The sequence below is a fragment of the Humulus lupulus genome, chromosome X (genome assembly GCF_963169125.1).
Source record: "Humulus lupulus chromosome X, drHumLupu1.1, whole genome shotgun sequence".
In the NCBI taxonomy this organism is placed as follows: Eukaryota; Viridiplantae; Streptophyta; class Magnoliopsida; order Rosales; family Cannabaceae; genus Humulus; species Humulus lupulus.
Window position 1 is genome coordinate 196,632,249 of NC_084802.1, and position 14,833 is coordinate 196,647,081.

General features: G+C 34.3%; 1 protein-coding gene and 1 long non-coding RNA gene across 2 annotated transcripts; both read left to right on the forward strand.

The window, feature by feature from the left end:
- The first annotated feature begins 2,146 nt into the window (after positions 1 to 2,146).
- Positions 2,147 to 5,928, forward strand: LOC133803660 (uncharacterized). The gene is made up of 3 exons (XR_009878084.1): positions 2,147 to 2,302; positions 3,423 to 3,492; positions 5,786 to 5,928. It is a non-coding gene; the product is annotated as an uncharacterized LOC133803660 (long non-coding RNA).
- A 3,763-nt stretch (positions 5,929 to 9,691) lies between these two features.
- On the forward strand, positions 9,692 to 11,334 carry LOC133806580 (uncharacterized). Its single transcript, XM_062244669.1, has 4 exons — positions 9,692 to 9,878; positions 10,147 to 10,394; positions 10,462 to 10,689; positions 11,257 to 11,334. The coding sequence occupies exons 1-4, from the start codon at positions 9,692 to 9,694 to the stop codon at positions 11,332 to 11,334; spliced, it is 741 nt and encodes a 246-aa protein (XP_062100653.1).
- The last annotated feature ends 3,499 nt before the right edge of the window (positions 11,335 to 14,833 follow it).

Consider the following 14,833-nt stretch of genomic DNA (forward strand, 5'->3'; position numbering starts at 1 on the left):
CTGTTCTTGCTCATGAGTTGAGACAAAAACAAGAACACATAATTTTGTGAATCATTTTAGCTCACACTAATCCTTGAGTGTTGAGGTAGGCTTGGAAGACTACGGTGTGAGTTTTTCAGCATCATCATTTTCTACCAGCTTGGATAGGAAGATCGTTTTCATTACGAAAAAAAGCAATGACACTTGATAGGCATCAGGAGATATTTTTCTGTTACCATTATTGCTTTTTGTTTTATTATATGTCACAAATGGGGGATCCTTGGGGTCGGTACAATGATAATCAACCTAAATGCTTATGCTACATAGCTGATTTAGTACTGTAAAACCAACAGTTTTGTATGAGACATGGACACTACAATTTTTTGGTAATTTCATCCAGACTTACCAATGCCCCTGTTGCATTCATGGATCTTATGAACAGGGTGTTTAAGAACTATTTGGATAAGTTTGTGATAGTGTTCATAGAAGATATCCTGATCTATTCGTAAACTGAGGAGGAACATGAAAATCATCTACAATTGACACTACAAAGATTGTGGGAGCATAAGTTATACGTGAAATTCAAAAAGTGTGACTTTTGGCTTTCCAAAGTGGCATTTCTAGGGCATATTGTAAGCAAGGATGGCATCAAGGTAGATCCAATGAAGATTGAAGCAAAGAACTGGCCGAAACCAAAGAATGCTTCTGAAGTGAGGAGTTTTCTTTGGTTAGCTGATTATTATAGAAAATTAGTGGAAGGATCTTCCAAAGTTTAACATGCCATTAACAGGGTTGACAAGGAAAAACCTGAAGTTTTTTTGGACGAAGAAATGTGAATGGAGCTTTCATGAGCTGAAAGATAAACTTATCACTGCGCTTATATTGAGTCTTCCAATGAACGATGAAAGGTTCGTGGGATATTGTGATGCATCAAAACAAGGACTTGGATGTGTGTTGATGCAAGCCAGGAAGGTAATCGCTTATGCATTAAGACAACTGAAAAAGTACGAGAAACGCTATACGACACGTGATTTGGAATTGGTAGTGGCAGTATTTGCTTTTAAGATTTGGCGACAATATCTCTATGATGATAAGTGTGAGATTTACACAAATCACAAGAATTTGAAATATTTCTTTACTCAAAATGAGCTAAACATGAGACAACAACGGTTGTTGAAATTAGGAAAGACTACGACTACAAGATTTTGTATCACCCAAGAAAGGCGAACGTGGTAGCTACCACTACAAGAAATCTGATCTTTACCTACCAATATATATTGGTAGGTAAAGGGAACCTTTACCCACCAATATTTATTCGTAAGATTTATTGGTAGGTAAATATTGCCAATATTATAATATTTTAGAAGGATGATTATCTACTAATAATATGGGTAAGTAAAGAGTGTTACCCTACACATATACTGGAGGGAAATTTTTTTTCATTTGGCGCCAATGTTTCCCTCTTATTATTTTAATTTTTAATAAAAATGATGTTGGGTTGTGTGATGATGTGTTAAAAATATCCTACATGTCATCTTACTTATTTTTAACATGTCATATTATTTTTAACAAAGGGTACAAATCTTAAAAACAAATAAACATTACAAAAACAAAAATTAAAATTAAATTAATTCTAACTATCAGTAAAAACAAAATCATAATAATATGTATTTTATCATTTAACCCTTTCAGACAAAAAAAAATACTCTGGTCTGGTCTCTCTCCCTCTTAGAAAACCAGTCGAAGAAGAAGCGCCCATCGAGAAGAAGCACCCATCCTCAGCGAGAGTACCCCGGAGGCCCTGACGCTGACCATCGCCTTAGAAGAAGTGCCCATCCTCAGCAAGAGTACCCCCGAGGTCCCGACGCTGACCATCGCCTGAGAAGAAGCGCCCATCCTTGCCTGAGAGAAGAACCCATACTCGCCGACCGCCACCTGAGAAGAAAAACCCAGATGTGCATGAGCGGGGTGCCTCTTTTGTCCTCCCCTTTAGCCCAGAAATCCTTAGAAGGTTTATGAGAAGAAACGCCCAAAAAAATACTCTGGTCTGGTCTCTCTCCCATACTCGTATCAGATTGCATTTTAAGTTTATGCCATAATTTCAACCAAACTTGCTCCTATATATTATTTATTTGTTTTTTTATTTATATGACTTTTGGTAGGTTTATGCCATAATTTCAACCAAATTCCTAGGCCGCTCAATTGAATGGGGCAAGATGATCTCATCGAGGTCTACACCATCGTCGTCTATACATACTGCTAACAGCAAATACATATTCCATACATAAAAGACAGATGAAATGATTTATGAGTTTTTGTTTGGGTAGGTTCTCTTTTCTACTTATGTGTAAGCTTTCTTTTATAGGTTTTTGTTGGACCACATAGAGACTTAGAGCAGGACGAAGACTGTAATGGATTACATTGTTGTCTACACATCTTTGCTTTCTTTACTATCTTTTTCCTCATGGGGTGAATTTAGTTGAATTGGAGATTGTAAGAGTATTAGGTGATCTGTACATGTTTTACTAGAGCAGCTGAAGGAATTTTCATTTCAGTTGGGAGTTTAAAAAAAAAACAGAAGTACATAGGCAAAATGAGAAGGAACACAGGTGGAGAGGTCATCAAAAGCTTGTTAAACTGGGTTTGTGACCTTTTATTTTTATATTTTAAGGGGTAGAAGTCCAACAAAGACGACAATTAATGAACAAGTGGCAATTACATTGAGAGATGGCTTGGCTTGGCATGTGAAAACAGAGTAAGATGAAGTGGTGTTAGTACCGTGAGAGCAGTAGTATTAGTAGGGTAAGAGTGGTGTGTGTGTGTGTGTGTGCATGGAGTACAGGTTACTGTCGCACTGAATTAAGCTATATCTATCTACAACTACAAGTTATGGATGGGGGGTTTCTCTCTCTCTTTTCCATGTAGCAAAACAAGACAATCAAAGTTAAAGATTGATTTTCTTGTTTTCTTATGTACAGAACACAGCCACGTTTACTGACTCACCTTCAATGGCATGTAGTACCCTTTATCTCTCTTCCTTTTTGCTGCTGCATCATTTACAGTCTTTTCCAAAAGCCTTTCTTTACATATATCGCTGCAGAGTGTGGCCATGCGGCCTGCTTGGTGGGTTCAGACTTTTAAAGACCCAATAAAAATGCTCTCTCTCTTCTGTCAAACCCCCTTAGCCACTAGCAATATTAGAACTATATATATATAGTAGTACTACTACTAGTGCTCTTAAGAAATGTTTGTACTTGATGATTGGAAATTGTGGTGATCATCAAATCGAGATTCTTATTATTATTATTGTTGTTGTTTTTGTTATATATGCTAAACATTATTTAAGGCATTAATTTATTGGTCATTCGTATCATCATTTCTGTGCCTTGTTGAATTTTGATCTTATCACGTTTTGAAATTCCTACTCCCACCATTTACAACAGGGAGCTGACTACTCAAGCAGTGATGGCATGAATTCTGGCTCAATGAATATTATCAGAGGTTTTTAATCAAGTAAGGTTTATAGGAATCTTATCAATGGAAGTTGTTGAGATTTTTATTTATATATTTTTATTTTAAAGATTTGTGCTTTTTTTATTTTTCTTTATTATTTTGTGTTTTTTTGTCATTGCCAATGAATATTAGAGTTAGGGACTTTTGAAGATACACCATTTTGAAGACTTTCCCAGCTTCCCTTTTCTTGGTTTGGTGTCTGTTTAATTTGAATGCATCTCTGAAGACTCACTACTCTGTTTCTATGAAGCATGTAATAATAATAATGTATGACTTGGTATGGATTTCATATCTTTGTGAATTTGTGTTTGAATTTGATTGATCTGTTTCTGGTATGATAATAACTACTATAATAATATAATGAATATTGAGGATTAGCCTAAAGAAGGGGAACACATCTAGATTAAGTTGATCAACTTTCATACTTAGCTGGTCAAAAGAGAGATGAGCCATTTTTATCAAACTCTTTTGGTAAAATTTGGGCAAGTATAGGTGTCTCTTTTGGTACATGCATACTGCATACATAAGAAAAAATGTCCTTTCGTACATTTTTAAGTGTAATTGATATGAGAGTCAAAAATCTTCACCTTTAAACTATAGCATAAAAATGAGAATTATTTAGTGTAGTAGTTAGGTAGGTAGTTACAAGACTAAGATGTTGATGTTATCAACCTATAAGAAGAAAACTTTTAGACATATCCCCGCAGCATATTTTAGTGGAATCAACATTCGAATAGAGTATAATAGATGGTGGGCCTGTTTCAATTTTGGTCATCCAAAAATCATAATCAAATTACCGGGTCTTTTTTTATTTACCTTATAAATGTAAATATTTATTTATTGCTTCTGAGACAACGTGAAATGGTTTGCATTTCTATATACTGACATTGATAGCCATCGCTTTTTTTATCTACTTGTCCTATTCATTAACCTATTTTCCTATGTTGTTCTTTGAATTCAAATGTGTTCAATCATCATAAGCTTCTTTTGATTATGAATATCAAAATTTTGATTCCAACACAAAAAACAAATGTAAAGTGGTTGATACTCTTTATATTACAATAATTGTTTCTTGGCAAAGAACTACCTTGTAGTAGCTCATTATGTCTCCTATATGAGAGTAAACCAACCACTGTAACTGAACCTTAAACCCACAGAAGCCAAAAACACCATGAAAATCATATTACTCCCTTATGAGACTCCCTTTATTATTGTAGTAGTACTACTCTATATATGTGTACTCTTAATACACACCACATATTTCAAACTCATAAAAGAGAAATTACATTAATATCCACCCTATATAGCTAGCTAGTAGTGCTAAAATATATATAAATGTATATGCTTTTTTGGACCAGATGTGACTTATATATATATATGTAGTTGATCATGATTATCATAACGTAGTGTGTGTATATATATCTAGCTAAACTTATAGCTAAAGTCTAAAGATTATATATGGACCCCTCTCTTAATATATATGCATGGTTTATAGATTTTTATAGAGAGAGAGGGTCTAAACTATTTTTTGGAAGTGTTGACTCCATTTATGTAATTGCTTTACGGCATTATATTTTCTTTAAACTAAACACCTGAAAAAAGGGTCCATTTATAAAGAGACATGTTATCTTAGAAAAGAGTACTATTAAATATTGTTAAACCAGTCATTATTATTTATTTTATTATTATTATTATTAAAAAAAAAGATAAAAACATGTCTGCCCATTTGAGGAAAGATATCCTATTTCAGCATTTTGACTACTGAAGTATTTTGAATCAAGTTCTTCAAGTAAACTAAAGCCAAAAACAAAACATAAACAACTTAATTATGGAGTTGCCCGACAACTTATAGTGCCCCTGTGACTAAAATATGACCATGTTCCATAACAAAGTTCACTCTATTGTCCATTCACAAGTAAATATAATTGCCAAAACAGCCCTATGAGAACTCAAATGTTTAGTTGCTCCAAGTAGCTGAGCCTTTTATTTAGTTTTCTTTATTTCTAGGTCTATTTGAATGTAGTTTTACTGGTTTAGTCTATTTTTTGTATTATCTTTGTTTGTTGTTACAGAATCCTCAAATGAAAGGCTATCACGCCAGAAATTTCATTGTTTTCCTCATCCTTTTTAGCCTTTCCTTTTTCATTTCACTTCCCCCAAATCAATCTCCCACTCTCTCTAATTTCTTATTTTCCTATTTCAATTATAATAATCTACAAGAGAAAAATCTTTAATATTTACCATCCTTTCTTTTTCTTTTTCTTGCTCTTGTTCTCCTCTGTCTTCTTTCTAGAATTTGGGTTCATCATCAGCTCTACCAACTACAACAAGGGACACCATTTTGTTGGTTCATGGATCGTCATTGGATAAATATTCCAAATAAACTTTCAGCAGAATATGCTGCTGGAATGAATGAATTCATTAGTGTTGCAAGACACTCCATGGACTCTAATGGGGTGGTTCTATGCCCTTGTTGTCGATGCGTGAATAAGAAATCACAATACATGCATGTGATAAAGTTGCACTTTATCACTCATCGATTTCTTAGTACTTACACAAGGTGCTATCACCATCGTGAGCAAGTAGAGGAAGTAGAAGATGAAGGATTATTCGATACCGAGGATAATGTTGAAGATTCAGATCAGCGTGATGATTTGGCGACAGGTCTTCATGATGCTATTGGTAGTAAGTATTTTGACATTGGTCCAACTAGTGACTTCAATGATGAATCTCCATTTAATGTGGATGACAAGTATGATGCATTGTTTGAGTCACTTCATAAGCCTTTGTACAATAGTTGTAAAGGTTTCTCTATCTTAAGCGCGATGGTGAAGTTGATGAATCTCAAAGTGCTTAACAAATGGACAGATAAATCATTCGACGGACTTTTGGAGTGTTTGAGAGAGATATTGCCCGAGGGTAATCAGTGCCTAGGGAATTATTACCAGACGAGGAAGCTTCTTTGTGAGGTGGGCTTAGGCTATGAGAAAATTGATGTTTGTCAATACGATTGTGCATTGTTTTATGGTGAGAATGCAAATGCAGTGTCATGTCCTATATTCAAGTCTAGTCGTTATGTATGAAATCAAATCCCACGTAAACGACTTAGATGGTTCCCAATCAAGGCACGACTTAAGTGATTGTTTAGTTTGAAGCACACTTCTAAAGATATGCGATAGCATAAAGAGGTACGAAAAAATGAAGCTGGGATTTTACGTCATCCTGCTGATGGGGATGCTTGGAAGCATTTCGACAATGTTTATCCTGACTTTGCAGCTGATTCCAGGAGTGTACGAATGGGGTTGGCGTCAGATGGGTTTAACCCTTTCTCTAATATGACATCAACCTATAGTTTGTGGCCAGTGATATTAATTATGTACAATATGCCACCTTGGGCTTCTCCTAATAGAACAAACTATCTCATGTCTTTGTTAATTCTAGGTCCTAAATCTCCTGGAAAAGATTATGATGTGTTCTTGAAGCCATTAATTGAAGAGCTTAAAGAGTTATGGGATGGAGTCAATGCATATGATTTGTATGGTCAATGCATGTTTAAACTTCGAGCTGCAGTCTTGTGGACAATTAGTGATTTTCCCGCTTATGCATACTTGTCTGGGTGGAGCACTGCTGGTAAATTAGCATGTCCTATTTGTCTTGAAGATACAAGATCTATAAGAATAACTGACAAGAAATGTTTCATGGGACATCGATGTTATTTGAAAAGAAACCATTCTTGGAGAAAAAGTAAAGAATATGATGGATCTACTGAATTACGTGGCCCTCCTAGGACTTTTACTGGTGATGACATTTTAAAGCAATTGGAAGAAATTCCTATTCATACCCCTGGTAAAGCACCAAGTAATTCTTCTAGAAAACGTAAGCGTGGAGAGAAAGATCTGAATTGGTGTAAAAGAAGTGTTTTGTTTGAATTGCCATACTGGTCAAAGCTCTTGTTGCGTCACAATCTTGATGTGATGCATATAGAGAAAAATGTATGTGATAACATTATTGGAACACTTTTAGACATTGAAGGTAAATCGAAAGACAATTTAAAAGCTCGTAAAGATTTGCAAAATCTTAATATTCGTGAAGAGCTTTGGCTAAAGAAGGACCCTTCTAATAACAAGCTTGAAAAACCTTATGCTAGTTACACTTTGACGAGAGAAGAATGCAAAGATTTTTGTAAATTCATTCAAAGTGTTAGATTACTAGATGGATATGCTTCGAATATTAGTCAATGTGTAACAGATAATGACAAACTAGGAGGAATGAAAACTCATGATTGTCATGTTTTACTTCATAAGATATTACCAGCTGCATTACTTCCTTTTCTGACAGACAACATTCGTGGTACTTTGATTGAACTCTGCCAATTCTTTCAAAAAATTTGTGCAAAAACATTACAAATTTCTGACATAGAACAATTGAGAGATGGAATTGTAATAATTTTGTGCAAGTTGGAAAAGATATTTCCCCCATCATTTTTTACCATAATGGTTCATCTTTGTGTTCACCTACCCGATCAAGTGCTATTAGGTGGTCCAGTTGCTTCCAGATGGATGTTTGGGACAAACCGCCATATGGGTTTGTACAAGAAATATGTGAGAAACATGTCTCGGCCTGATGGTTCAATAGCAGAAGCTTTTGTTGTAGATGAAGCTGTAACTTTCTTGTCAAGATATGTTTCTAACATAGAGACAAGATTCACAAGACCCAAGCGTAATTGGGATATACCTTCTCCAAATCATAAGTTAGATGTTTTCAACTCCAATGTTCGTCCATTCGTGGCATCTACTGTCAAATTGCTTCAAAATTGGAGAAAAGTCGTTCAATGGTATATATTGAACAATTCTGTAGATGATATCCACGATTTTATCGAGTAAATAACAATTTCTTTTCTTCTTCTAAATTATCTCAACAAAATATCATTTACTTATTCATAGAAATGAATTTGACTGTAGTGATCATATAAAGTTGTTGGAAGAAAAAGGTCTTTCAGATTCAGAATTTGCCTTAGAGCACAAAGAACAATTTCCTTCTTGGTTTAAGAATAAAGTAAGAGATTATCATTAATTGTTTCTTACTAAATTCTTAAGTTGTGACATCATTCATCATAATTCAAATTCTTTCATACTATAGGTGTCTCAAATGCGAGTTCAAAAATCACCTCTTGCCAATGATGATTTGTACTCTTTATCTCAAGGTCCACTTGAACGGTACAACACCAACCAAAGTTGTATTGTAAATGGTGTTCGATTTCGATGTAAAGAGCGTGACGATACTCTTAAGACACAATGTTCTGGAATTTGCACTGAAAGTGATCATGACAATATTAATATCCTATATTATGGTGTCTTGATTGAGATTTTGCAGTTGCCATTCGTTTTAGATCGGAAGGTGTTCTTATTTCATTGAAAGTGGTATAACTCCAATCCAAAAGGTAGATCAATTGTTGTGGATCATAATTTGACTTCCATCAATACATCTACTGATTGGTATTCTAATGAACCATTTATCTTGGCAACTCAAGCACAACAAGTTATCTATTTGCTTGATATGAAGTGTGGTTCAAATTGGCGGATTGTTCAAAAAGTAAATCATCGATCTATTTATGACATTCCTGAAATTATGGAAGAGGCAGTAAATAATGATGTGTTTCAAGAAGAAGAATCATTTCAATTGCCACCTTTTCAACCAACTAAGGATTTCATTGAAAGTTCATCTTTAGTTCGATTAGACGTTCCTTCTGTAACTCTTTCAGACCAACTTGTTGTTGATTTATTTTTAAACCAAAATCAAAATGTTGGCAAGGATAGTGACTTAGATGAAGATTTTGATGAAGGAAATATATTATGTAATAATGAAACATTTCTCTCAAGTGATGACACTAAAAGTTCTACAGAATCAGAATGTGATGATGATTCAGATTCTTAATTCATAGTTAGTCATCCTGTCATTGATCAGTTAGTGCCTCATGAAATTTGTCTACAAATGTTCTTCCCCAACTAGCCAACTAGCCAAGCACCCTGTACACAAACAGAAATACAAGTACATAAACTAAGGTTTGCAAAAAACTGAGATGAAACAAGATATATAGACATATAGACATCCATATTCTTAATTCATAGTTAGTTTCTTAATATTTGTAAATATTTATTTACTAATTATTTTCTTTGTTTTATTTCACTGAATTTTAGTCATGGCACCTGGTAGTCACACCACTCGATCTACTGCTCAAAGTCAACAAGTTGAACCAGTCATTGATCCTCCTGCTCCACCTTCACAAGTTGTTCGCACTACTCGGTCGAGTATAGAGAATCAACGAGTTGAACCAGTCATTGATCCTCCTGCTCCACCTACACAGGTTATTCGCACTACTCGATCGAGTTTAGAGAATCAACAAGTTTGTCGCACCACTCAATCTAGGGTACTAAGTCAATGACCTAGAACCACCACACAATCTAATGTAGCGAGAGAACACCCTCAAGGCTCCACACACCCTACTGTACAGGGTGAACAAGTCAATGTGACGACCCATTTTGATACTGAAGATGATAATCAATCTTCCCAAGTTCCATCTAGTAAATTTAATGTCTTTCATGTTCATTTCTTTAAATTTCTATTTATTTTAATTAAGATTATATTGTATTGTAGAACAAACATCTTCCTTTAAGCCACATGGAGTTACTCGTGGCTTGACAACTACAACTATAGCTAAGGCATCATCAACTGGAAAGTTGTCAGTGACTTTTAATGCGGAGTGTCGTCAACCAATTTTTACTAATGCTGAGAAATTTAATAATGAGATTGGATTCATTATTCGGAATCATGGTACATTTCATTATAAAGAGTGGAGAATGGTCCCTGAAGATGTGAGAGCTCCATTGCGACACTATCTTTTGGTAAGTCATTTCACAATATTACATTTATATTTGTAATATTTATAATTAATATTTTTTTATGTTATAGGAACATTTTGACATCAACTTGAATGATGAGACAACTAAAAAATGCATTGATGAGCAAATGAGGAAAGCTTGGAAGGGTCATAAGTACAAGCTGCACTTATATTTCAAAGAAATTGGAGGAGAAAATGATCTTGAGATGGCCAAGAGCAAACGTCATCCAGACTTAAAAGAAGAACACCAAGAAGATTGGATGATTTTGTGTGATCGTTGGTGTTCTTCTGAATTTAAGGTAACATTTTTTATCATAATATTGCTATTATGATAGGAACAAGAGACCCGACATACTATTTACATATTACTATTGTTCTTAACATCTAGCTTTTTGCTATTTTTTCTGTTTTATTGAATTTATATTGTTGTATGTTTCCATGATTGAAAACAAATGTCGAACTACTGCTTAATTTTGAAATATTGTATTGGCTATAGATGACCTCTTTGTTGAAATTTCCATCTTTCTTTGACTGTGATACCCAATCAGTTGTTGTGTTTATTTCATTTTGGTTGTGGGAATGAAGTTTTTTCTGACTATGTAGTTGATGTAGTTAAGGTGTTTGGTTAAATGTTTGAATGAAAAAATGAAAGCTAATGTTATTGTTTTGGCATCATCTATTCTTTCTAGTATTTGGCCCTACATAAACAACATCTACTCTTTCTAGTATTTTGTTTTGTCTTTGATTTACAGATTTTAGTGTTAAACTGTTCAATAAAGTATTTAATAAATAGACATTGTGTTGTTCAAAAGAAAAGGTTGTGTAAAAAAATTTCTAATAAATTTTATTTGGATTTATTTCTTCAGGAAAGAGCATTAAAGAATACTACCAATCGATCAAAGGGGAAATGGGAGTCGAAAAATGGTTTAGTCTCCACACCATGACATCACATTCGACGTGGAATGGTGTTAACTTCTCCTACCGGTCAAATTGAGATATGGCGTCTAAAGCATTATGATGCTGAGAAAGGATGGACTGGAATAGAGCTCGAGCCATTATATGTAAGTAATTTAAATTTTTATTTATTATATTTCTTACTAATAATTAATTAAATATATTATTAGGATAAAATGATGGAGTTAAGGGGTCAACATCCTCCAGAAGAACTGTCTGATAAAGAGATTATGGAGCGTGTACTTGGACGTGATTCGGTATACTTGTGAGGGTGGGGGCAGTCTCCTAGTGTCACAACTTCTACTTCACATCATGAAAATATTGTGGGTAATCAACCAACTTATGAAGAGTTAGTTGAACGACTTAATGATACAACTTCCCGCCTTAATGCTACTAACAAACAACTTAGTGTGGTTGTGGATATACTTCGTCATAACAATTTGATGGCATTGCCTCCACCACCTCCAACAGGCCAGGCTTCAGATGCAAATTTAAGAGAGTCGCCATCTTTTTCAGTTCGGGAGTCACAAGATGATTCTTAGTTTATTTACATTAATTTACTAAGGAATGAACTTTATGAAGTTTTTTTTTATTTTGGTAGGGGTAACCTTAAAATGATAACTTTATGACTTTATTTTAGTATTGAACATTATAAAGAATTTTAGCATTAAACATTTTATTATTGTATGATTTTTTTCTAGTTTATTTATAATATAGAACATTTATAAATAACTGTTATTATCTTTTACCTACACATAACCATTAAATTTGAACAAAATATAAATTGTGTAACAGACCAATAAAATAATTCTATGTGGGCTAATAAAATGACACCACGTAGGATGCCACGTAGGATGCCATATATGATGCCACGAAGGATGCCACGTAGGATGCCACATCATCAGCACGTAAAACTGCATAAACCATGTCAGCATACACGTAGGATGCCATGTCATCAAACACGTCATCTGATGACTCATCAATTGATTGATAACTTAGTGGGGTCCACTGATTCTTTTACCTACCAGTGTTAATAAGTGTAGGCAAAGACTCTTTCCCCACTAACCTTTACCTACCAATCTCTACCAATTCAATATTGGTAGGTAAACCATATTACCCACCATTGGGCTAGTTTTACCTACACTTACAATTGGTAGGTAAAAACCTCATTTTCTTGTAGTGTACGCCTTAAGCCGTAGGAGCCAAGGTCAAGTGCCGGCACTAAAAAATGTTTCAGCCAGGTGATAAACGAGTTTTAGACTCGTTTTAGTGTGTCTTTTTAGGGAGTATTTTGTTCTATTTTACACTTGTTTTGGTTTGTTTTTAGGTTTTGAAGGACTCGGGATGCTTTAGAACAAAAATGGGTGAAAATCGACAAAAGGACGAAATTCAAGTGAATATTGTCTTTGCGATGAGGTAGCGCGACTGCGCTGCTGTGCTAGAAAAGAGGAATTTCTACAGAATTTAAATGAAGGAAATTTTGGTCATTTCACTTTGGTAAAGCATATGATTTTGTATTTAATTGCGATTTTCATTAGATTAACCTAGTTATTTAGAGCCTTAGACTTGGAGAGGACGACTGGACGATCAGTGGAGAGGATTGGATCGATTTATAGTTTTTTTTTCTTCTTTCATTTTTAATTATGTTTTATTTTAGTTTAATAGTATGATTATGAACTGAGTTAATTTATAGGGTTTTAATGTGGTCTCTTGAAACTTTATTATTAGTTAGTGCAATTTCTATGATTTATTTTTCTTCATTGTGATCTATTTAATTTGTGCTTAATGAATGTGAATAATTTGATGTCGTTATTTGCATTACTAGCGAATTTAATTCAAAATCTGAGAGGTGAGAGTTAAATATGCTATAGTTGAATAGACATAGATTTCGATATAGGACGAGAGTACCTATATGGCTTGTGTAGCTTTTAGGATTTCTATTCTTAATGCTTGTCTTATGTTTGAAATTTATAACAGAGATGTAGAAAATCCGCATATAGGTTGAGATATTTATATATCCTAGTGAGAATATAGAATATTTTAGTAAATCTGCTATCACAATAAGAGAAAGAATAATAGAAACTGTATTGATGAAGCAACAAAGTGGATAGATGATGAAATTAAATACCCTAGCTTTACATCCATTGAATTAATTCTCTTTTATTTGTTTTTGTTATTTGTTAATTGTTTGTTTTGAAAATTCTGTCTTTGTTCTTATTATTCTTAAATTCAAGATTTATGAGCCAAATAGAATTAGGAAATTAATTATTGGTAGTTAATAAAAAATCTCTATGGGATAAAAATCTACTTAACTCTATTATTACTTGTCTACGATTGTGTACACTTGCACATTTAAAATTATCACAACAAATTTTTAGCGTCGTTACGGGGGATTGTTTTATTGATATAAAAATAAATAATTTCTATTCTAATTTGGTTGTTTTCTTTTTATAATTCTAACTTGATTTATGTTTGAATTCTCTTATCTCATGTAGTTTTGGTATATGCGATGAGGTAAAACATTTGCGATATCACTGGTTAATCCTGATGTTGAGAGAACTTGTAGACAGAACCGAAGGAATAAGAGGTTGGAGGCAAGGATGGTTGCAAACCAAGGGAATGTAGTAAATAATGTCGCCAACAATGTCGAAGGGGAAGCAGCTGCAAAAGCTCAGGATCAAACCCAGGTCCAGGGGGCTCGAACTTTAAGAGATTATGTACTCCCAACTATTACAGGAGTGCATGCATGCATTAGACACCCCTACAGTTGCCGCCAACAATTTTGAGATCAAGCCAGCAATCCTACAAATGGTCTAGTCCACTGTTCAGTTTGGTGGATTACATAGGGAGGACCTCAACATGCACATAGCTAATTTCCTGGAGCTGTGTGCAACTTTTAAGATGAATGGGGTGAGTGATGATGCTATCAGATTGAGGTGAGTCACATGAATGGCATCGAGTTTATCACTAGGGGATTGACTAACATAACTCTACATTCAACTCTTTTGGAGAGATTAAAAAAGGACAAGATAAGGATCCACAACTAGTGAAGCATAAAAAGGGAATTCAAAATGGAAGTGCTACGAATTTCACTATCAGTGTTAATGGAACGTTATGGGAAAATGACGAGTATATGTACCTATAGACGCAAAGGTTAAGAAGGAGATTCTTAATGAAGCACATACCACTCCCTATTCTCTACATCCAAGGACTACAAATATATATATCAAGGTTTGAAAGTTTTATATTGGTGGCCTGGAATGAAGAAAGATGTGGTAGAGTATGTGGCCAAATGTCTTATGTGTTAGCAAGTGAAGGCAGAGCACCAAAGACTAGCCGGTTTGTTACAATTGTTGAGCATTCCCGAGTGGAAATAGGAAGATATTGCAATGGATTTCACGGTAGGACTACCTAATACCACAAAGCAACATGACTCGATTTGGGTAATAATTAATAGATATACAAAGTTCGAACACTTTATACCTGTTA

Excerpts from the sequence above, each read along its gene's own strand:
- LOC133806580 (XM_062244669.1), top strand. The coding sequence starts at position 9,692 with ATGGCACCTGGTAGTCACACCACTCGATCTACTGCTCAAAGTCAACAA. Across the intron at positions 10,395-10,461 it reads CATTGCGACACTATCTTTTG|GAACATTTTGACATCAACTT; the intron begins GTAAGTCATTTC and ends TTTATGTTATAG. Across the intron at positions 10,690-11,256 it reads GGTGTTCTTCTGAATTTAAG|GAAAGAGCATTAAAGAATAC; the intron begins GTAACATTTTTT and ends TTATTTCTTCAG.